This window comes from Hemiscyllium ocellatum, chromosome 5 (assembly GCF_020745735.1).
Source record: "Hemiscyllium ocellatum isolate sHemOce1 chromosome 5, sHemOce1.pat.X.cur, whole genome shotgun sequence".
Classification (NCBI taxonomy): Eukaryota; Metazoa; Chordata; class Chondrichthyes; order Orectolobiformes; family Hemiscylliidae; genus Hemiscyllium; species Hemiscyllium ocellatum.
In genome coordinates this window covers 115474089-115497790 of record NC_083405.1, presented here as the reverse complement: position 1 = coordinate 115497790, position 23702 = coordinate 115474089, and the positions used below count along the sequence as shown (strand labels likewise).

Sequence of the window (23702 nt, the reverse complement as noted above, 5' to 3'; positions counted from 1 at the left end):
TGAAAAAAAACCCAAAGTCTTCTACCATCCTTCTAACCCTATGATACAACAGTTATGGAGTGACTCAGAAATAAGAGCAATCATTCTCTTTCAATGAGGGTTAGTAAGTTTGCAGATTACACCAAAATTGAAGGTGCAGTGGACAGCGAAGAAGGTTACCACAGATTCCACCGGGATCTTGATCAGATGGGCCAATGGGCTGAGGAGTGGCAGATGGAGTTTAATTTAGATAAATGCAAGGTTCTGCATTTTGGGAAAGCAAATCTCAGCATGACTTGTACACTGAATGTTAAGGTCCTTGGAAGTGTTGCTGAACAAAGAGAGCTTGGAGTGCAGGTTCATAGATCCTTGAAATGAAAGTCGCAGGTAAATAGGAGAGTGAAGAAGGCATTTGGTATGCTTTCCTTTGTTGGTCAGAGTACTGAGTACAGGAGTTTGGAGGTCATGTTGTGGCTGTACAGGACATTAGTTAGGTCACTTTTGGAATATTGTGTGCAATTCTGGTCTCCTTCCTATCGGAAGGATGCTGTGAAACCTGAAAGGGTTCAGAAAAGATTTACAAAGATGTTGCCAGGGTTGGAGGATCTGAGCTACAGGGAGAAGTTGACTGGGCTGCAGCTATTATCCCTGGAGCATTGAAGGCTGAGGGGTGACCTTATAGAGGTTTACAAAATCATGAGGGGCACGGATAGGATAAATAGACAAAGTTTTTCCCTGGAGTGGGGGAGTCCGGTACTAGAGGGCACAGGTTTAGGGTGAGAGGGGAAAAATATAAAAGAGACCTATGGGGCAACTTTTTCATGCAGAGGGTGGCGCATGTATGGAATGAGTTGCCAGAGGAAGTGGTGGAGTCTGGTACAATTGCAACATTTAAAAGGCATGTGAATGGGTATATGAATAGGAAGGGTTTGGAGGGATATGGGCTGGGTGCTGGCAAATAGGACTAGATTAGGTTGGGATATCTGATCAGCATGGACGAGTTGGATCGAAAGGTCTGTTTCCGTATTGTACATTTCTGTGACTCTGTAACTCTAATGAGTCTACAGCAGAACTAGACACGAGGTATGGAAAATCTCGAATGCTTCAGAAACCCTGGGTCCAAGATCAAATATTCGTCCCAAGTATGTGACACTTGGCTATGCCATGTCTCAAATTGTTCAAATTTCTCTATCTTGTGATGTTATTGTCAATAACAAATGTAGCAAATGTTTATTTTTATGTTTCAAAACATCTTTGTGGCTTACCATTGATTGCCCTCAACATTAAGAGTCAAAAAATGTGGCGCTGGAAAAGCACAGCCGGTCAGGCAGCATCCGAGGAGCAGGAGAGCCAATGTTTCAAAGATAAGCTCTTCATCAGGAATGTGGGGAGGCCCCAAGGAGACTGAGAGATAGGTGGGAGGGTGATGGGGCCTGGGGGAAGGTAACTGGGAACACAATAGGTAGGTGAATGTTGAGGGCAGGAAAGGGCGATCTCCAGCATCTGCAGTCCTCACTTTCTCCATACTACCTTTAACATTAACAGACGTAGGGATGGCTGGATTAGCACAAAGCTTGCTGTCAAAATAGACCAGACATTTTCTTTGAACCTCTTGGAAGAATTTAGGATCTGAGGGAATGAGATGTATTTCTTGGGTGGAATATTGCGCCTTCCCCTGTACTGGAATGTTGGAAGTGTGGTTTAATCAGGACAGAAGGGACCCCTCCACAGCACAAAACATAATAGCAAAGGTTGACAGAGCATTTAGTTTTACATTTTTTTAATGACATTTCTGACAGTTGTACAAGTTCCATAATGCATGACAAGGCTAACACAATGCTGGTCAATGTAAAGACCAATTAGAAGGACAGATCCCTATGATGAATCACTCCACTAAAAACTCATCTACAGGTACATTACAGTATGTGACATTTGAAGGTGTCAAAACATTTCACAATTACCTTTCAGAATGCTCCTGTTTCCTCAGCATAATTCTCTCAGTGGTCACGAACTCTGCAAGGGGGTGTGTCTTTTTTGGGCTTACAAAACCCACATTCACCCAGGAGAATAGTGTGGGGGAGGAAAAAGAGCTTTACCGTGGAAGAGGTGCATGTACCTACAATTTGAAGAGGCGCCTAACCACCAAAAATGGTGCAGGGTCAGGAAGGCACGTGAAAATCATTTCTCCAACTAAAGAAATGTTCAGTGCTTCACCACCCTATTTGCATCATTTCTGGGAGAGGCAAGTCCAGTCCCAGCTGTTTCTCGTAATTTCAGAGTTGTAGCGACACTGAGAATTGACATTTTTGCTGTCATTACAAATGTAAAATCCATACCAATCTTACAGTTGTCAAGTGATTGTGACAGGAGAAATCTGACATGGATAATATTGTAACATATCATTGTACCACATGTAATGCTTTTAATATATAACTAGTTGAGATTAATTTTGTCTCTGACTGAAGTAGGATTAGAGGGTTGGAGATAATCGCCTTGGATGTATGGTCATAAGATGTTTTATTAACATATAAATAGATATATTAGTAAATGTCTATTGGGGTTGCCATGTTAAATCAAAGGATATAAGGGATCATACCACAAAACCGTAATTTTAAACAGTGGCATTTTTAATATGTTAATGTTCTGCCTCTCCAACTTTCCCTGGAGTGAAGGAACTTCCCAGCTGGTTACTGTACCAGTTTCTCACAGAGTTGCCACGTGTCCCTATTAGCGATAATTTAACAAGTGATTTTCGTGATGCTACAATCCCAGTGGGGAGCTGCATTCATATGGAGGCACGGGTCAGAGACAAAGCTGCAACTCCAATTCGGCAACTCTTGTTGTACCACAAATCAGGGTCATTGATTCACCCCTTTAATCTGAGCTGTAATTTAGTAAGTGCATGCCAACCATACTGCTAGCTGCTATGGTAACAAGCTGGCAAGCGACTTTAATGTTAGACAAGCTGCAAATGGCAGGGTTCATCAGCAGTTTGAGACAGGTTGCTGATTAAAATTCAGTTTGCCCACAAGTCTCCTGGCGCAAGTCTCCCATTTTGTTTCCTCTCCACTTCTCCCACTGCTTCCTTCTATATATGTATCTTTCTGTTTCCGTTTGAAGAAATTTAATTCCCAGAGATAGGAGACTTCAGGTTGCATGGAATGTGAAAAACCACAACTCTGACTCCAAAAACCATCCAATTGTGCTTTTAAGGGTGATGAGTTGAGGGGGGAAGTAACTAAGCCATTCCTTGGGATGGGATGAGTAATTCAAATGTCATTAAGATACTGTGAGCCTCATATTTAATTACAATTTTAAATCCAGACATTAACTATGCAGCGAAGAATGGAAGGAGAGCACTGTTGCACCCAGGAGGTAATTTCTGCTCCTACAACCCTAAGTAAGTGTCAAAAGGCCAGATTTGGAACAGAGCAGAAATCACAGAGGGCTGTACAGCCAGAAACATTTACAGAGAAACCTAAGATGATGGAAGGCATGGGGCCGTGGAGAAATATGTAAAGAAAGGATGGAAATTTTCAAATTGTGGCTTTACTCAACCACTTAACAAGATAGTGAGCATGGGCTGATTAGGAATGAGGTAAAAACAATGACTGCAGATTCTGGAAACCAGATTCTGGATTAGTGGTGCTGGAAGAGCACAGCAGTTCAGGCCTGCTCCTTGGATGCTGCCTGAACTGATTAGGAATGAGGCTTAGTATGAGTAGGACAGACACAGTAATATTTAGATAACTTCAACCTGACAGAGAATAGAAAGTGGGAGGGCAACAGGAGATCGGCTCATCAAGTTTAAAGGTGAGAAAGAAATAGCTAAGTGTTTTAGCAACAGATAAACCTGAGGCAAGGGAGGAGTTTTATAATTTAGAAAGTGGTGTATTTGGAAGGATTTCATGATTTTTGGTCAGAAAAAACTTTTTTGGCCCTTTGAAAATGATATCCAATTAATCCTAGTTCCCTGCTCTTTCCTCCTAGCTGTTCACTTTGTTTTCCAGATCCAGTCTTATCAAACTTAGATTGGCCATTTATTATTGAGCCTGTTTCCATTAATCTTTCAGGCAGTGCGTTCCAAATAATAACAGCCAGCTGCAAAAAAAATCTCCTCATCTCACTTTTCTCAATCTGTCCTCATCTCCAAAGAAGGTGTTGCGACATTTAAACACAGCTTCCGCCAGTGAATAGCATTCTATAACAAGCATTCAATCAGCGAAGCTTTCTGTATCGCAAAAGATAAAAAGAAAACACCTTTTTTTAAAAATCAAAGGCTACTTAATGGCTGCTGTGGGAGCAGTACTGAAAGACTACAATCAGACTAGTCCAATTCCTGAGGCATGATACATGGAGATAGTGAGGAAAATGGTGGGGTTGGACTGGTCCTGTGGAGATACTCATCCCCTTCCTGATACCTCAGCAATAAGATTCTGGACCAGGAGGTCCACAGGTAACCCTCCTCTCGCTGCCACCAATTATGGCTCGTAAGTGACTAATTAACGGTCACTTGAGGGGCTCAACAAAGCTGCCTCAAGTGACCGCCATCCCAACACTGAATGCAGAGCCAGATTTGGGGCAGGCAATTCCATTTGCCCCAGTTTGGGGTCAATTGGGGGCAGATAGCAAGAGACAGGCTGCATCCATTAGCTGATGATGAGGGAGGGGAAATTTTTGGGTTGGAGATAGAGGGAACGGGAGGCATATGCAGTGAGTGGTGTTGATGTGGAGCTCGCTGCCAATAAGGTTGGTGGAAGCAAAAGCAAATCAATGATTTCAAAAGAAAGCCAGTCAATTTGCAAAGTGGCAGGAATAGATCAGGTGGAGTGGTGGGAACTGACTGGGTTGCTCTTGAGAAAAGGACAGGAAGACTTTTGCTTGTTCTGTCACACGGTCACCAGTGTCCACAGCTGCAATGTTATCAGGGCCTATAGTCTTCAGTAAATTATAGTCATTTCTCAGAAGTGAGTAGAACTGATTGAAGAATGGCATTTATAATGGTGTTAGCTTACACACAAAATGGAACAACAACGTAGCTCTGTTGCTGCTTTCAAAGGCATAATGGGCCTTAGAATAGGATCAATAGCGAGGCTGCAAGATACATTTCTACCAATTGCTTCAAGTTTTTAAAGCTGATTAGGCCCTGGATTATAACTATCCATCTTTCCTAAGCATTCCAATGCGATATACTGCTTTCTAACCCGGGGGCCACCTACTGGCAAGGCAGCTTACACATTACACACAGTGAAGGCAAGCAAACATAGTGAATCACCTGCCAATCAGCTCATTAAAAACTGAGACACAATCACAGGAGAGTACCTTGCTTTATTAGACCCCCTCGACCATCAGAAGGTGCTGCCCAATCAGTGGCTGGTAGATTCTTGGTCCTAAAGTTCATTCATTGAGGCTTACCCCACAGGTGGTCCTAAAGCAAGAAAGTCATTTTCCTTTCATCATCTTATTCAGCTCCCAGGAGCAGGAGGATTGGGATAAGGGCTGGGAGATATCTGCCGAAGCTGACAGCCTTTCTGTCATCTGTGCATCTTTCCCCCCCAGCCAGAAAGGATGATGGTCAAGGAAGTGACAGGTTAAGGTCCTTAATGGCCATTAATTGACTTAAGGAACTTAATTGCTGGTGGGTTGAAAACGTTGCCCGTTTAATAAAAGAGGTCATGAGATAGGGACAAATTTCTCTCCAGGGGAAAATTCACACAATTACTTCCCTGTTTTGCCATCTCTCTGAGGAGAAAAAAATGCAGCTAAAACATTTTAATACATATATTAATTTTAGAAGAATTAATGGGCTCCTTCATTACCTTGAATTCCAATCTGTTTAGACTGGGACCAAATGGCAGTTTTAACCTCTACACATCTTTGTTTCTCTGTTGATCTGTGATGTGAGAGCCATCACACATTACATTCCTCTGACAGCTGGTAACTACTCTCCCCCCGAGTGACCCAACACTTTTTCTTCTTCATCTCTCTGAGTGAGTCACCAGTGTCCATACCCACCATTTGGTAAAATGTCAACAATCAGCAGCTACAGAGGATGTGTTTGATGCACACAAGAAAATGCGACAGATCCCGGTCAATACTGTCTCAAATCTTGTTTTTTTTTGGAGACATTTCAGTTATATCCAATCCTCTGAACTCTAATCTGCCTTGCAAATTGTGAATTGAATAGAAAAGCAAACCGCTGATAATAGTCAGGTACAGTGACAGATCAGACATCACCTTCCTATTGGCAAGGATGCTCGTTCTAATGCTGCATTCTTATTCATTTTCACTTCTCGCAGTTTAAAAGGAGCATTTTAACCTCTTCTCAGTTTTGTGTGCACTGCATTATATTCCATCAGGACATGAAAAACAGATGAGTTATAGCAAGCATCCCAGCTTTGCCCCCATCGATTCCCAACGTCCTGACCTTTCAGGTTTTGTTCACTGATTACTGTGGAAATATCTCCTCATGATCAAACCAATGGCCAAAGGCTCAAATTCAGTGCATTTACAACGCAGAGTGATATGTCAGAACAGGAATTATTCACCTTGGAATATAAAATGCAGGGGCTCTTCCCTTTTGTGCTGCTTTCAATGAGAGTCAAATGTCGTAAAAACAAAACCAAATATTATTCAAGGACAGGCTACGAGTAAGGAACTATTTGATAGTAGTCAGGGTGCGTGAGCCATTGTGACTTCCTCAGATGGAACAAAATCTGAAAGCAAAACAATTATTGAGCACAAAGGAAATAACTTCTCAACTTGGGATCATCTGCCAATAGATTCCAGTGGATTTAGTCTGCCTCTGTGGATAAAAATGAACTTAGATTCAAGTCTAATCTGTCAAAATATCATAAGTGAGGGAATAATAGGTGGAAATGCCTCTGCTTCAGGCTCTTTATAAAACCAGAAGGAACAAGTTATTTCAGGTGTATTTGATGAGAAGATGTGTATTATGATGCAGGGTCTTCTGGTGCTGTGGTAGCATCCCCACCTCTAAGCCATGAAGATTCAGGGTTAAGTCCTACCTGCTCCAGAGGTGTATAGAGTCATAGAGATATACAGCATGGAAACGGACCCTTTGGTCCAACTAATCCACGCCGATCAGATATTATAATAACACCTCTGAACAGATTGATTAGAAAATATCTACAATGGATCTGTTTCTCATTAACAGCTTTCATTTATGGGAAGTGAATGATGCTGGCAAGGCTGGATTTATTGTTCATTACAGTTCAAGCCTCTTCCTTGAACTTGTCCTGTCGGGTATCCCATGATGCTGTCTAAATAAGCACATACATGGCTTCATTTGAAGTTTGACAGGCGTTTAGAATGTTACTGTGTGATTTTGCAAGCCGTGTAGAGCCCACAGCATCCACCAGTATCCAGTGCGCAGTATCCAATGGAGCTCTTAATTATCAGGGCTTTTTCAATGACCTGATTCATTTCCAAATGTGAATTTCAGTATGTGATTTCCTTACAACTTAAATAAACGTACATAGGATCACACATAATAACTCGCCAAAATTCTAACCAATTCCTTGCCTCTCCAGGACAAAAGAATTTCACAAACCTCATGTAAGCAAAGCTTCTATCGAACATGATATACTAGTATTCCTATTCATGATATTCAAAGAAGAGACATTTAAGGACTGAAGACAGTGGGAGAAGGGCAGTTACACTTTGCTGTCATATGAAGAAAGGACTATAATAGAGGGTCCTGTGGCACTGATCCAGAGACCTGGCTTCAAGTTCCACCTACTCTCCTGGCATGTCTGAACAGGTTGATGAAAAATACCTTGAAAGAAATGCAGTTGTTTTGACTCTATAAATACGATATAGTAAGAGAGGTGATCGCATGGAGGTTTTGGGAAAGAAAATTACACAAAAAGGAATTAAATTCACTTGTGGGAACTTAACAAGGGGATACAGGCTCAAAACCAATGGAAGGAACTTTAGGGGTGAAATCAGGAAATTCTTCACAAAGTGCTCACTGTTTGGACTAAACTGTCAGATAAAGCAGTCTGGATGAAAGGCCTGGAATTATTCAACGGCCGCTGCAGTCTGCAAAAATCTAGAGATTTCTGGTGGAGCAAAGGACTTTCCTCACCTATAAGGTGGGCAGCACGGTGACACAGTGGTTAGCACTGCTGCCTCACAGAGCCAGAGACCTGGGTTCAATCCCCGCCTCAGGCGACTCTGTGTGTGGAGTTTGCACATTCTCCCCGTGCCTGCGTGGGTTTCCTCCAGGTGCTCCGGTTTCCTCCCACAATCCAAAAATGTGCAGGTTAAGTGGATTGGCATGTGAAATTGCCCGTAGTGTTAGGTGAAGGGGTAAATGTAGGGTAATGGGTCTGGGTGGGATGCACTTCGGCAGGTCGGTCTGGACTTGTTGGGCTGAAGGGCCTGTTTCCACACTGTAAGTAATCTAATCAACTATCTTGCGAATTGCAAACATTTCTGGTGTCATACATAAGAACAAAACACTAATGCAGCCACGCTTGGAATATTGTGTACAGTTCTGGTCACCATATTTCGGGAAAGATGTGGAAGCATTGGAAAAGATGCAAAGGAGATTTACCTGGTCTGGAGGGAAGGTCTTATGAGGAAAGGCTGAGAGACTTGGGTCTGTTCTCATTGGAAAGAAGAAGGCGAAGAGGGGATTTGATAGAGACATACAAGATGATCAGAGGATTAGATAGGGTAGACAGTGAAAGTCTTTTTCCTAGGACAATGACATCAGCTTGTATGAGGGAGCATAACTACAAATTGAAGGGTGATAGATTTAAGACAGATGTCAGAGGCAGGTTCTTTACGCAGAGAGTGGTAAGGGTGTGGAATGCCTTACCTGCTAATGTAGTCAACTCAGCCACATTTGGGAGATTTAAACAATCCTTAGATAAGCATATGGATAATGATGGGGTAGTGTAGGGGGGACGAGCTGAGAATAGTTCACAGGTCGGCACACCATCAAGGGCCGAAGGACCTGTTCTGCAATGTATTGTTCTATGTTCTAACATAAGGTGATTAAAATTCCTTCAGATGACAGTTATGTTTATTCAGATGGGAAGTAAAAATATTTTGGTCTTCTGTGTAATTCAATCAGGAATGATATCAAAATGTGTTAACATGAAATTCTCTGGTTCTACCTACAGTAACGTCAGCATTCCCTAAAGATTTCCTCTACTCAATATAGTAGCAGGGGGAGACAGTGGGATAGTTGTAATGCCAGTAGACGGGTTATCCAGAATCCCAATCTCCCTATGTTCTAATCAAAATTTAATCAGTTTACCAAGAAAAATGTTGAAATAAAAATAGAAAACAGAAACTCTGCAAAAATAGGTCTTTGTCCAGTTTGCAGGATGTAACAAGTGACCAATAAAACAGGAAGTGCTGGAGAAACTCAGCAGGTCTGGCAGCATCTGTGCAGACAGAAACAGAGTTAATGTTTCAAGTCCAATATGACTCTTTTTTTTCAGAGCAGAGGACAGGTGGGAAACTGATGGTTTTACTGGTCACAAGTTGCATCCTGCAAATTGGGCAAAGACCTATTTAGGCTGGCTTTCTGTTTTCTGCCAGACAGCCGATCATCTATCCATTCTGATATGTTATTCTCTGCACCATGAGCTTTTATTTCCTACAATAAGCTTTGGTGTGGCATGTTCTCAAATGCCTTCTGCAAATCCAAGTACAGTGCTTCCTTTGTTCATATGTTAATCCTTTGAAAAGCCCCAATAAATTGGTTAAACATGATTTGCCTTTGATGAATACATGCTGACTCTTCCTAATTACTTCCAGCGCTTTTTTTATGGTATGCAGCGATAATCTCCTTAACTCTAACATCTTTTGCATGACAAACATTGAGCTAACTGACCTATAGTTTCCTGTTCCAGCCTCCCTCCCTTCTTGAATCAAGGGTTTACACTTGAATCATCTACTTCATGAGCAACCTCACCTCTAGGGTGAAGTCTTTCTGGACATGGAGACTTTTCAGCCCGTACCTCTACCAGTTTGCTCAGAACCACTTTTCTCATGAATATAACTTCACCAAGTTTTCCTCTCCCATCCACCTCCTGATTTATAGTTATTATTGGAATAGAGTTCACTTCAGTCAGCTCAGCTTTTATACTCACAAGTTGCCCTTATTTAAAATTAAAATGCTAGTCTTAGACTCAAATTTCTTCCTTTCAAACTGAATACAAAGTACAATCATAATGTGGTGGCTATTACCTTGAGATCCCTTCCCTTTGAGGTCATTAATTAATCCTGTCATATCACACAATACCATGTCGAATGTAACCTGCTTTCTGGTCATTTCCAAAATGCATTGCTCCAAGAAATTATCTCAAATACATTCTCCAAATTCCTCATCCAGGCTACTCCAGTTTATTTGTTGATTGCTTCACTCATAATCATTACTTTCCCTTTAACACAGAGTCCATTTTTTCCTGTATACATTGTGCTTCGCTGTAGTACTGTTAGGAGGCCTGTAGGCCACTCCCACTTGTGACCTCTTCTCCCTACAAGCCACATCTCCACCCAAATTGATTCTATATGCTGATCTCCTGAAGTGAGATCATTTCCAACAACTGCACTAACACCATCCTTGATTATCAGTGCTACCCCTCCAACACTCCCTAGCTTCCTCTTTCTCTTAAATGTCATATACCCCTCAGTACTCAGGGCCCAATCCTTGTCATCCTGTAACCATGTCTCTGTAATGGCTATCGGATTGTATTTAATTACATTAATGCTCGCTAATAATTTTACTTTCTTAAGAATGCAATGCACATTCACATACAGAAGAATTAGTTTTTTGTTTAATTTTTGTATGCATTAGTCTTGATTGTTGGTGTATTTCTATGCTTTTTTTTCTCTCCCTGGCCACATCTTGCCATTTTCAAACCCTCTTTTCCCAAATTACTATGTTCCTCCCTTACCTTGTCTCGAATCCTTGTTACATTACCTCTTTCTACAATTGTTCCCAATTCCCCCACTGTTTAGTTTGAAACACTTTCTATTTCCCTTGTTATGTGACTCCCCAGCACCAGAGATTATGTTGAATGGTTTGTAATTGTTGGGCTTATCCTTACACTTTTTTTGAACAAGGGAGTGACGTTTGCAATTCTTTTCTGGCACAATCCCCGACTCTAAGGAAAACTGAAATGTTATGGGCAGTGGCTCAGTAGTTAGCACTGCTGTCTCACAGCGCCAGGGACCTGGGTTTGATCCCCATTTGGGGCAACTACCTGTGTGGAGTTTGCACGTTCTCCCCATCTCTACGTGGATTTCCTCCGGGTGCTCCGGTTTCCTCACACATTCCAAAAGATGTGAAGGTCAGGTGAATTGGCCATTCTAAATTGGCCATAGTGTTAGATGTATTAGTCAGGGGTAAATGTAGGGAAATTAGTCTGGGTGGGCTACTTTTTGGAGGATCAGTGTGGACTTGTTGGGCCAAAGGTGAAATTGTGTAGCTGGAAAAGCGCAGCAGGTTAGGCAGCATCCAAGGAGTAGGAGAATCGACGTTTTGGGTATGAGCCCTTCATCGGGCTCATGCCCGAAACGTCGATTCTCCTGCTCCTTGGATGTTGCCTGACCTGCTGCGCTTTTCCAGCAACACATTTTCAGCTCTGATCTCCAGCATCTGCAGTCCTCACTTTCTCCCTGTTGGGCCAAAGGGCTTGTTTCCACACTGTAGGGAAGCTAATCTAATTTCCATTCTTACTTCCTTCAGTAGCCTTGAATGTGTCTCAGTGTCTAGTCAACTTTAAGGACAGTCAATGTACATTGCTTCATTATCAATTTTGAATGCTTCAATTGCTTGAGGTTTGTCCTCCATCACCATGACTTGGGTGACACTAATTCATTTGTAAAGATCGGACCTCTGCCTCCTTTGACCACCCTTCTCCTGTTTATGTGCAGACAACAGACAACAGACAACAATTTGACCTGGTTCATCCATGTCAACACTATAGTCAAGAAAGCACACCGACACCACTACTTCCTCAGAAAGCTAAGGAAACCTAGTATGTCCACAAAGACTGTTTCTAATTTTTATAGATGCACCATAGAAAGTATTCTATCTGGACACATCACAGCTTGGTATGGTAACTCTGCCCGAGACTGCAAGAAATTACAAAAGCTTCGTGAACGCAGCCCAGTCCATCACACAAACCTGCCTTACATCCACTGACTCCATCTACTCTTTCCACTGCCTCAGGAAAACAGCCAAAACAATCAAACACGCCTCCAACTCAGTTATACTCTCTTCCACCCTCTTCCATTTGGCAGAAAATATAGAAGTTTGAAAACATGTATCAACAGATTCAAGAACAGCTTCTTCTCTGGTGTTATCAGACTTATGAACGGACCTCTCATATATTAGAGTTGATCATTCTCTGCATCTTCTCTATAGATGTAACACTATATTCTGCATTCTGTTCTATTATCCTGATGTATGGTATGATTTGCCTGGATAGCACATAAACCAATACTTTTTGCCATATTTTGGTATATGTGACAGTAATAAACCAAATTAAAATAAACTATTAGGATTCACTTTTATGTTAGCTGCAAGTCTCTTTTCATAATCTTTCCCTGCATCTCTTATTTGTCTTTTCATCTTCCTTCTGTACGTTGTATATTCAGTTTGGCTCTCAACTGTATTTTCTACCTGATACTTTTCATAGGTATAACGTTTCTTCTGTATCCTAATTTCAACACCTTATCCATCCAGGGAGCTCTTGATTTGTCTGCCCAATTTTTCCCTTTATGGAGAATATACCCCGGCTTGGCCAGAACCATCTCTTCCTTGAAGGTCACCTGCTGTTCAGCTCCAGATTTTCCCACCAACCCTTTCTAGCCCAATCCCATTCTTGCCCTGTTGAAGTCAGCTCTCTGCCAGGTAATTAGTGATCACTCTGGATTGTTCATTATTCTGTTCCACTGTCAACATAAACCTTATGAGACAATGATGACCATCCCCTCATATTCCCTCACTAACACCTGAATCACTTGGCCCTTCATTCTCAACAATTGGTTTGGTTACTCATTTCTCATTGGACTGGACACGTACTGCTGCTGAAAAGTCTCCTCAAAACCATGTGCCACTTTCCACGCGACTTAATTCATTACCACCATCTCTCAAGTTTATCAATGCCTACAGTTGTGTGCAGGAGAAAATAAAGGAGAGACTAAAGGCTTTATAGACAGGAAAAGTGTCCAGGAAATGAACAGGAAACTTGGATTTGCTGTGACGAAGGAGATATTACCAAAGCAAGATGTATTTTGTCCAAAAGCTTTTTATGACTCTATGAGTGAAGCAGATTGCACAGTCTTGGCTGAACAGTGACTCCAATAACATTGTGCCAATGATCTTTGTCTTTAGCCAGAGTTGATTCAAATATATATTTGAGGCAACATGCAATTATTGCAACTTGTTTACTGTTAGACTCCTTTACCTCTGCACAAACCTTCTTTCTGAAGCAAATAAATCTTCTCGTCCATTTGTAGCAAGGATTTCAAATACCTTTTGGTTCAGCATTAACTGACAACATCACGGCACGTCCATTAGCCATTTTTATCTTGTTCAATTTAACCCATCCCCCAGCTCACTTTGAATGGACTTTTTCTCGACATTTTGTTCCCGAAACGCTATATTTCAGCTTCAGACAGATGCAGATCAGGCAGTATTTGTCAGTAAGGTAAACTCCATCTCTCTCAGTGACCTTACTTTGTGCTAATACATCTTCATGTCCTTTTTTATTTCTCTTTTAAGTGCATGGAGACAGTCTCTTTCACTATTCCACACCACACTCACATCTCTTAATTTAAATCCATCTCCTCTACAAACAATGAAGTCACTGGTTGCCTTAATTGACTCTACGATGTTACACTTCAATTTCCCATCTGTGCCAATCTCCTCGCAAGCGCCTCTTCTATTAAGTGTCAGTCTCCTTGTATGCATGTGTGCGGTGTGTGTGTGTGTCTGTTACACTTCTTTCTGCGATATTTTTGATGCAGAGTAAAAGCAATATTCCTACCTGCTACGTTCACCACATCAGCTGTTGACACGTTTTGACCGACGGCTTTGACTTGGAAGATCACAGCTGGTCCCAGCATACTGAAAGATAATTAAAATTGATGATGGGCTTGACTTCTACACAGAAGCAATGGTAGATTCATTTTTACACCGGAATTGAGCTGGACAGTTGAAAGTCACAAAACCACAAATCCACAAAGCCTGTTTATATAGCGCCTTTGATGCACTAAAATCTAAAACGGTAAACTCAGCTTGTAAAAAAGATCAACTAACCCCAATGTTATCTGCCCACACTATAGATGTTGTTAATCAACCTGCGTTCGGACATGCCATACGTAACACACCTCCAGAGAAGGAAGCATGTGAATCCAGATATCCTGGCCCTGATGTAGGGGCATTGGAAATGTGGGATTAAGAGTCTGACGATGATTGTTTAGCAACTGTTGCCCTTACCTGGTCTGGCCTACAGGAGACTCCAGATCCCCAGTAATGTGGCTTAAATGCACTCTGGGAAATTCAAGTTGAGCAATATGTGTTGGCCTAGCCAGTGACGCCCACATCCTCTGAATGAGATTTTTTAAAAAGCCTGCTGCCCACACTAAAACATTTGCCACTTGAGCAGTTTTTTCTGTTAACAATGTTTGAAGAAATGTGATGGATACCATTTTGAAAGATTATCCATTTACACATTTGAGGGACCCTCACCAGAAGACAGAACCTCCTTTCCTTCTACCCTGCATGAACTTGAATGTCTTCAGCCACCCCACCTTTAATGTACAATCCCATCCACCATCCAATTCCTGTGATTCACGTGGATCCATGGTACATCATTTTGGGATTAGTTGCAGTCCCAGCAGTGCCCAGTAGAGAGCTCTGGCACTGCCAGAGAATGGCCAGCACGTATGAAGGGGCTGAAATCTCACTGTCCATTTATCGTACTGGCCCACAGCATGTAATGGGTGCAGGGTGGGCCTGTCTTGAAGAACCTAGAACACCCATAGAATCATGGGGCAGAAGCAGATAAATGCACTGGAGAGAGCCGGGGGCTGTGGAGACATTTTTTTTAAAAGGAGGAAGAATTTAAAATCAAGTCTTTGCTTGACTCTGGAGCCAAATTAGGCCAATGAGCCCAGGGGCAGCAGGGTAAATTGTACTTATTACGAGTTAAGACATGGGCATCAGAATTTTTCCCAAAGTACTTCAAACACAATTATTTGGAAGGACAGTGGCTATTGTAAAGAAACACATCTGTTGCAAACTCTGATTCTCCACTAACATAGAGCCAGGCATCACAGAAGGAGATTGTGATGTAGAACCCATTTAAAGAGCCATCAATTAATCTCACCTCTCTACTCTTTCCTCACAACCCTGCAAAGATGTTCTTTAACATTTAATTTCTGATTACTACCTTTTAATGTGGCATATTCTAAACCATAACAACTGTCTGAGTTTTTAAAAATTGCCTTATTTGCCCCTCCCCCTATCTTTTCCTTTGAATGATCTTAAATCCACGTCCTCTTGTTAATGACCCACCTAAGGGCGGGAACAGCTTCCTTATATCTACTCAATCAAAAGCCTTCATAATTCTGAGCACCTCTAATAACGTTCCCTTTCACCTTTGTTGCTCCAAGTATAACAATAATTGCTTCATGTGAGATCAGATGGAAAAACATACTTGTCACTTTGATCAATTGGAAAATTTTATGACGTAGGGATGGCTTCAACTGAATAACATTTAAGCAAAGGAACAGACGGGTTGTAAAAGATTGTATGAAAACAAAGGTATGGGGAATGGACAGCAGGTCTGTTTGACAAAGGGTCTGAACCCAAAATAAATGTGTCTTTCCTCTTTACAAGGACTCATGATCTTGGTTTGCTTTACTGATGTTTGCTGAAAAATGCTGGAATTGCCGACACTGCAGGCCACCTTTGTATGAGTAATGCTCTTACATACAGGCAGCGGGAAGCAACTCTGAATACCGCAGGGACCAAGAAAATTCAAGCAACAATTACTGAAGGAGGCTAGTCCTCAAATAGCAATTCTACAGGCATCAAGTGATGTATTAATATCTCTCAACGTATGATTTCACAAGCAGATTCTGTGAATGAGCAGAATGATAATGGTTTTCTGTAAAACCACTCCCTTTTTGACTGTTTCTGGAGTGTCGAAGTATATAAAAAACTATACATTAAAACATCTGCTATCTCCATTTGCTGAAATTAAAGGATTTGGAAATACAGCAATGCCTTGCATTTGTACTGCACCGTTAACAGAAGAAAACTTCCTGAAGTGTTCAATGCATCTTCACAAATGTATTTGTTGTTTTATTATGAATTGTGATGCTGCAACAGCTAGGATTTAAGTGTAATGCAGCATTTTTGAACATGTCATTTGTTTGATTCCAAATGTATTGCGTTCCTAGAAATGTGAACGTAAAATCAAATGGTTGGAGGCTTTTAAATTGCCCTTTTTTGCATTCTACCAGTGAGAATGATTTAATCTTAGTCAGAAAAAGCAGGGATTTCTTGAGGACTACTGTTAAAACAATAAAAATGATCAGCTCTCATGAAGTGTACACAAGAATCATTCACTTTAAGACTGAACATTCTAGGTAGCTCATGACACCACAGTAAAATATATTGGGATTTACAGTGATCTATTCTGCTTGTAAATCCCCAAGGATTTCAATATCTTTTAAAATGAGTGTAAACAAAAATTGCAAATAAATCCTCAAATAATATCAGAAAGACACACACTAGAACTTAGATTTTATGTACAATTAACTATCAGACACAGTCTTCTGAGCTGAGTCGGCTTGTATGGCAATGTGATATATCCTAGTGTAAGCAACTTGACTTGGTTATTAGGCAGGAACACTGCAAAAATGACAACACTCTAAGATAGGTACAGCTGGATGCAATAAATGTATGAAAGGTGCTATGCAAATGCAAGTTTTCTAAAAATTAAAACAGCAGAAACTTAGCAATGCACCACTTAGCAACACATTTTAAAAGGTATTGTTGTGCACAAAATACTTGCTTTACACTAACTTTTGAACTTTTGTTTGAACAGTGGAGTCCAGTTGACAATTGTGGGTGAACTGAAATTTCATGATAAAGGGAGATAGTGGAGCAGACTGGAAACCACTACTCAAGACAGTCTGTGCAACACCATTGTACTGGACGTGAACACATTTACAATGTAATTATACCCCCTAGTGGAATATGACAATTCAGCATCAGGCTGTCTTGCTGGCTGACTATAAAACTGATCCATAAACCAGATTAAAAGTGTTTTTTTCTGCATTTATATCAATTCCCTGAGGGCAGACAATACCACTTGAGGCAGCACACTGCACCCAAATTTCTCTCATCCAATGTTTAGTTTCCCTGAATCAACATTATCATAAATTAATTCAACAAAACATCACTAAATGACCAACACTGTACATTGGTGTGATTGAGCAGACACTATTAATAGCACAAATCAATTTAATAAAACACTACTTGGTACTTGCAGTAAAATCATAAAGCAGGAGAGGGGAGGGGAGTAGTTCAAAGGTGAAGGCAGTAATGAGACAATGAATATTTGTCATAATTGTGATAATGGAGAACTGTTTGTGAAAATTGGGACATTCAGAATATAAATTTGCTATAGGACAAAACATACTGTTGTACAGAAGCTGGGAAAAATCCTGAATCAATTTATTTTTATATATATTTAGAAGGTTTCCTGTGACAGTGTTCTTGCCTTTTGAAGCAACTCCAATATCTCTCACTTGCACTGTATTGTCTCCTCGCTACCTATTCTTCTATTCTTCCCCATTCCCATTCCTTGTATCGCTGTCTCTCTGCATCCCTGACTTTCTTTGTGTCCTGGTCTGCCTACCATTCAACATTAACTTTCTTTGGAGAGAAAACTGAGCATTTAGAATCTGTTTTACACATGACTGCAATTCCAAATTAATACAAAAGTGTTTTAAGAGGGCAGTGTTAAAACAAGCACTGAAATAACTCCACAAAGGCTGGTATCCCATCACCAAGTCATCTTTTATTTACACGCGGAGAGTCCAGGACACTGATTCAGCTCCCTCACAGCCAGCTTTCAGAGTGAAGAGAACCTCTAGCACTCCTGTCAGCCAGGGCTTCCTGACTGGACCAGACAAACAGCCCCAGTCAGGGAACTCATAAAATTGTAAGATCCACCTTGCTGACTTGTTCCTATCATTACACCACAAATTGAAACACCTCGATTTTATGCTAGCATTAGCACTGGTCACTATGAAAGGGTAAGTTGGTCAGAACTTAGTGAAGATGAATATCAAATTGAGGATGTTGTTGTCTGAGTTGTCCTGTTCCTCCAGAAACTACATTTGAACAGTATTTTGCAAGAAGACTCTGCTGCCACACACATGAACAGTGTAAAATTGCTGTATGTACCCACTACTTAGCCACTAAACTCACCAGAAAAAAATAAAAATCACACAACACCAGGTTATAGTCCAACAGGTTTAATTGGAAGCACACTAGCTTTCGGAGCGTCGCTCCTTCATCAGGTGATAGTGGAGGGCTCAATCCTAACACAGAATTCATAGCAAAAATTTACAGTGTGATATAACTGAAATTATACATTGAAAAATTGACTATCCTAACAGGCAATCAATTTTTCAATGTATAATTTCAGTTACATCACAATGTAAATTTTTGCTATAAATTCTGTGTGTTAGGATTGAGCCCTCCACTATCTCCTGATGAAGGACCAACGCTCCGAAAGCTAGTGTGCTTCCAATTAAACCTGTTGGACTATAACCTGGTGTTGTGTGATTTTTAACTTTGTACACCCCAGTCCAATACCTGCATCTCCAAATCAGAAAAAATTAAACCTTGTACTTTTAAATTAACATAGATTTCTAATATCATGATAAATATTGCTGAAAGACACACAAATGTCTCTCTTTCAGTCATACTCAATGACTATAAGTAGGCCTTGATGAACCTTATTTACTTTAAGAGAAGCTCTCTGGTACTGGAATTTACATTTTACAAATTTGGTGCTTCATTCCTTCAGTTTATTTCTTTCTGTCTCCTTTACCTTTCTTTCTATTAATCCCAACTTTCCTTCCCTCTGAATCAGTCCAGTAAATGTGCTAACTCATATTTTAGATTCTGCCCCATTCAGAAACATTCCTTCAATCAGATTGATTAAGAAGCCGCATCATTGCTTGCCCTGTTCATACAGATCCCTTTTGACCGGTCAAGAACTCTGTCTTCCAAAGAACTTTTAAATGCAAGTCCCACTGCAAAGCTCATAGAAAGTCAATGAACAGATAAGCACAATAAATGCCTGGCCTCCTCATCCACATTCTCTCCTTCCAGTTCTGTGCCTGAAGGCTGGTCTAAACCACAGCATTACAACTACCCCCGTGGCTGGCTAGGGAAAGTCACAGAGCTGTAGGCCACAAAGGGACAGAAGTTTCTCTCTCCAAAACAAAAAAGAAAAGTGGTCATGGACAACCTGGGGGTAACCACTCCATTAGGACAGATAAGTGAGGAGGCAGGCAATTGTAAATTAGCACAACAGGGATGCGGACTGAACCCATTCTTGTTTTATTTCCCATTCTGCACCACACTCTTGTTAACAAGCTAACCGAGGTAAAATCTCATGCCCCATAGTACAACGAGGAAGCAGATTCAAATCCAGCCCAGCCAGAACAGGGTCCAAACCCCATGTTACTGACACCAATCTGATCCACACCATCGCCCTGGTAACATGCCAACCCAAGCAAGCCGAGTTGCAGTGGCAACACGTGTGCAATCCAGAGGAATAAGTAGCAGTGGCAGATGCTCCAATTTTTTTCCATTGCATTACTAACCAAGAATGTCCCATGACACTTACTACATGCCTATGTTGACTGTGGGAAGGAGATTTGGTACTCATTCTGTTTGGCTACACCTTCCTTGGCAGCCAAGCCCTGGAAGGGAGCTTGAACCATAATCTGCACCACAAGTATTCTGCCCATTCACTGCTGAACACAAAATCAGAAGTACAACAGGATGTACGCAGATCTGAAAGATTTTTAAAATAAACAGCAAGACATACGAGTGCAGATACATAGTTGTTTGAAAGTTGTATCATAGCTAAGCAGCTGGTTAACAAGATGTTTGGCACACTTCCCTTCATTGCTCAGACCATTGAGGATAGGAGATATGAGGTGGTTAGGTTAAAGTTATGCAGGATGTTGGTGAGGCCACTTTAGGAGTATTGTGTACAGTTCTGGTTGCCCTGCAATAAGATGGATATAATTAAACTGGAGAGGATTCAGAAAAGATTTACCAGGATGTTGCTACGACTGGAGGGTTTGCGATATAAAGAGAGGCTGGACTTTTTTCACTGAAGCACATGGGGTCAAGGGGTGACCTTATAGAGGTTCATAGGTTTTCAAGGTTACTGATACTATTGGATGTATTTTATTTACCTGACCAAATTAAATTATGAAGTCAAAGGTTTTGAAATCATACTGTGTGATATTGATTCCAAATATGCTACAAAGTTCCTTCATTTGATTATTTAAAAGGCGTGAAGGAAAACATCTTTAAAAATCTATAATAGGAATTATAAAATGCTACAAAAGAACAAAATTTCAATAAATAAAGCAAGATTAGCATTTCATGTGGGGTTTTGCATTGTATTCATTTTTGATAAATGTACAGCTTTTTGGATGCCCCCAGATACTTTCCAGCAAATGAATTGCTTTTGAAGTGTAACTATTGTTTCGTAGAAAACTTGGCAGTCAGTTGTGGTACAAGGTTCAAAAAACAGCAAATTAATATCAGTCAGAGGCATGGGTTAGGAAGCTTGTGGATGACATCAAAATTGGTGGGAGAGTCGACAGTGAACAAGATAATCTAAGACTACAAATGGATCTTGATCAACTGCGCCAATGGGCTGAAGACTGGTAGACAGAGTTTAATTTGGATATTTATGAGGTATTACATTTTAGTAAAATCAGGATATGGGCCGGGTGCAGCAGGTGGGGCTAAATTGGGTTGGGATATCTGGTCGGCATGGACAGGTTGGACCAAAGGGTCTGTTTCCATGCTCTGTATCTCTATGACTCTAGAAGACTTTGGGTAGTGGTGTTGAACAGAGACCGAGGGGTTCCGGTGCAGAGTTCTTTGAAATTTGCATCACAGGTAGACAGGGTGGTGAAGAAGGCATTTAGCACGCTTGCCTTCATTACTCAAACCATTGAGAATAGGAGTTGGGATATCATGTTGAGGCTATATAAGATGTTAGTGTGGGCACTTTTAGCATACAATGTACAGTCTGGTCGCCCGGTTGTAGGAGGATGTTATTAAATTGGAGAGGGTTCAGAAACGATTCACCAGGATGTTGCTAGGATGGGAAGGTTTCAGTTATAAGGTGCGGCGGGATAAGCTGAGATTTTTTTCATTGAAGCCTAGGAGTTTGAGGGGTGATCTTACAGAGGTTTATAAAATCACAAGGGGCACAGATAAGGTGAATAACAGAGGTATTTTCCCTAGGCTGGGCGAGTTCAAAGTGAGAGTTGTATTCTGGAGCTGAGAGCAGAAATACTTAAAAGGGACCTGGGGGTAGCTTTTGTACACAGAGGGTGGTGAGTATATGGAACAAGCTGCCAGAGGAAGTGGTAGATATGGGTACAGTTACAACATTTAACATATATTTGACAGGTACATGGATAGGAAAGGTTCAGAGGGCCAAATACAGGCAATAGGGGTTAGTTTAGTTTGGGAAACTTGGTTGGCATGGACAAGTTCGGCTGAAGGGTCTGTTTCCATGCTGTGTGACTCTATGACTGGAACCGGTTTCATGATTTTTTGCTGAGAGATAAATGTTGGACAGGATATGAAAGTGAACTCTGGATCAGTGGTGCTGGAAGAGCACAGCAGTTCAGGCAGCATCCAACTAGCAGCGAAATCGACGTTTCAGGCAAAAGCCCTTCATCAGGAATAAAGGCAGAGAGACTGAAGCGTGGAGAGATAAGCTAGAGGAGGGAGGGGCTGGGGAGAGAGTAGCATAGAGTACAATGGGTGAGTGGGGGAGGAGATGAAGGTGATAGGTCAGGGAGGAAAGGGTGGAGTGGATAGGTGGAAAAGGAGCTAGGCAGGTAGGACAAGTCATGGGAACAGTGCTGAGCTGGAAGTTTGAAACTAGGATGAGGTGGGGGAAGGGGAAATAAGGAAACTTTTGAAGTCCATTTTGATGCCCTGGGGTTGAAGTGTTCCGAGGCAGAAGATGAGGCGTTCTTCCTCCAGGCATCTGGTGGTGAGGGAGCGGCGGTGAAGGAGGCCCAGGACCTCCATGTCCTGGGCAGAGTGAGGGGGGAGTTGAAATGTTGGGCCACAGGACGGTGTGGTTGATTGGTGTGGGTGTCTCGGAGATGTTCCCTAAATCACTCTGCTAGGAGGTGTCCAGTCTCCCCAATGTAGAGGAGACCACATCGGGAGCAACGGATACAATAAATGATATTAGTGGATGTGCAGGTAAAAGTTTGATGGATGTGGAAGGCTCCTTTAGGGCCTTGGATAGAGGTGAGGGAGGAGGTGTGGGCACAGGTTTTACAGTTTCTGCGGTGGCAGGGGAAAGTGCCAGGATGGAAGGGTGGGTCGTAGGGGGACGTGGACCTGACCAGGTAGTCACGGAGGGAACGGTCTTTGCGGAAGGCGGAAAGGGGTGGGGAGGGAAATATATCCCTGGTGGTGGGGTTTTTTTGGAGGTGACGGAAATGTCGGCGGATGGTTTTGTTTATGCGAAGGTTTGTAGGGTGGAAGGTGAGCACCAGGGGCGTTCTGTCCTTGTTACGGTTAGAGGGGTGGGGTCTGAGGGCGGAGGTGCGGGATGTGGACGAGATGCGTTGGAGGGCATCTTTAACCACGTGGGAAGGGAAATTGCGGTCTCTAAAGAAGGAGGCCATCTGGTGTGTTCTGTGGTGGAACTGGTCCTCCTGGGAGCAGATACGGCGGAGGCGGAGGAATTGGGAATAAGGGATGGCATTTTTGTAAGAGATAGGGTGGGAAGAGGTGTAATCTAGGTAGCTGTGGGAGTCGGTGGGTTTGTAAAAAATGTCAGTGTCAAGTCGGTCGTCATTAATGGAGAGGTCCAGGAAGGGGAGGGAGGTGTCAGAGATGGTCCAAGTAAATTTAAGGTCAGGCTGGAATGTGTTGGTGAAGTTGATGAATTGCTCAACTTCTTCGCGGGAGCACGAGGTGGTGCCAATGCAGTCATCAATGTAGTGGAGGAAGAGGTGGGGAGTAGTGCCGGTGTAATTATGGAAGATCAACTGTTCTACGTAGCCAACAAAGAGACAGGCATAGCTGGGGCCCATACGGGTGCCAAAGGCTACCCCTTTGGTCTGGAGGAAGTGGGAGGATTCGAAGGAGAAATTGTTAAGGGTGAGGACCAGTTCAGCCAAACGAATGAGAGTGTCAGTGAAGGGTACTGTTGGGGACGTCTGGAGAGGAAAAAACAGAGGGCTTGGAGGCCCTGGTCATGGCGGATGGAGGTGTAGAGGGATTGGATAGAGTGAACTCCCCACTCTTCTACAGGATATGCTATGTGACCTTTAATACTCACTTTATATCTGATACAAAAGAGGGCACATCCGACAGTCTAAACCTTTATCAGTGCTGTGTTGAATTG

The 23702-nt window shown here is 41.9% G+C and overlaps 1 protein-coding gene across 2 annotated transcripts in view; it reads right to left on the bottom strand.

The window, feature by feature from the left end:
* The window catches only part of ptprn2 (protein tyrosine phosphatase receptor type N2), a 956995-nt gene that overhangs the window by 531315 nt on the left and 401978 nt on the right, over positions 1-23702 (bottom strand). For both annotated transcript variants that reach the window (XM_060825120.1, XM_060825121.1), the window contains exon 11: positions 14022-14101. In XM_060825120.1, the coding sequence (XP_060681103.1) occupies positions 14022-14101 (80 nt within the window). The remainder of the gene's footprint in view (positions 1-14021; positions 14102-23702) is intronic.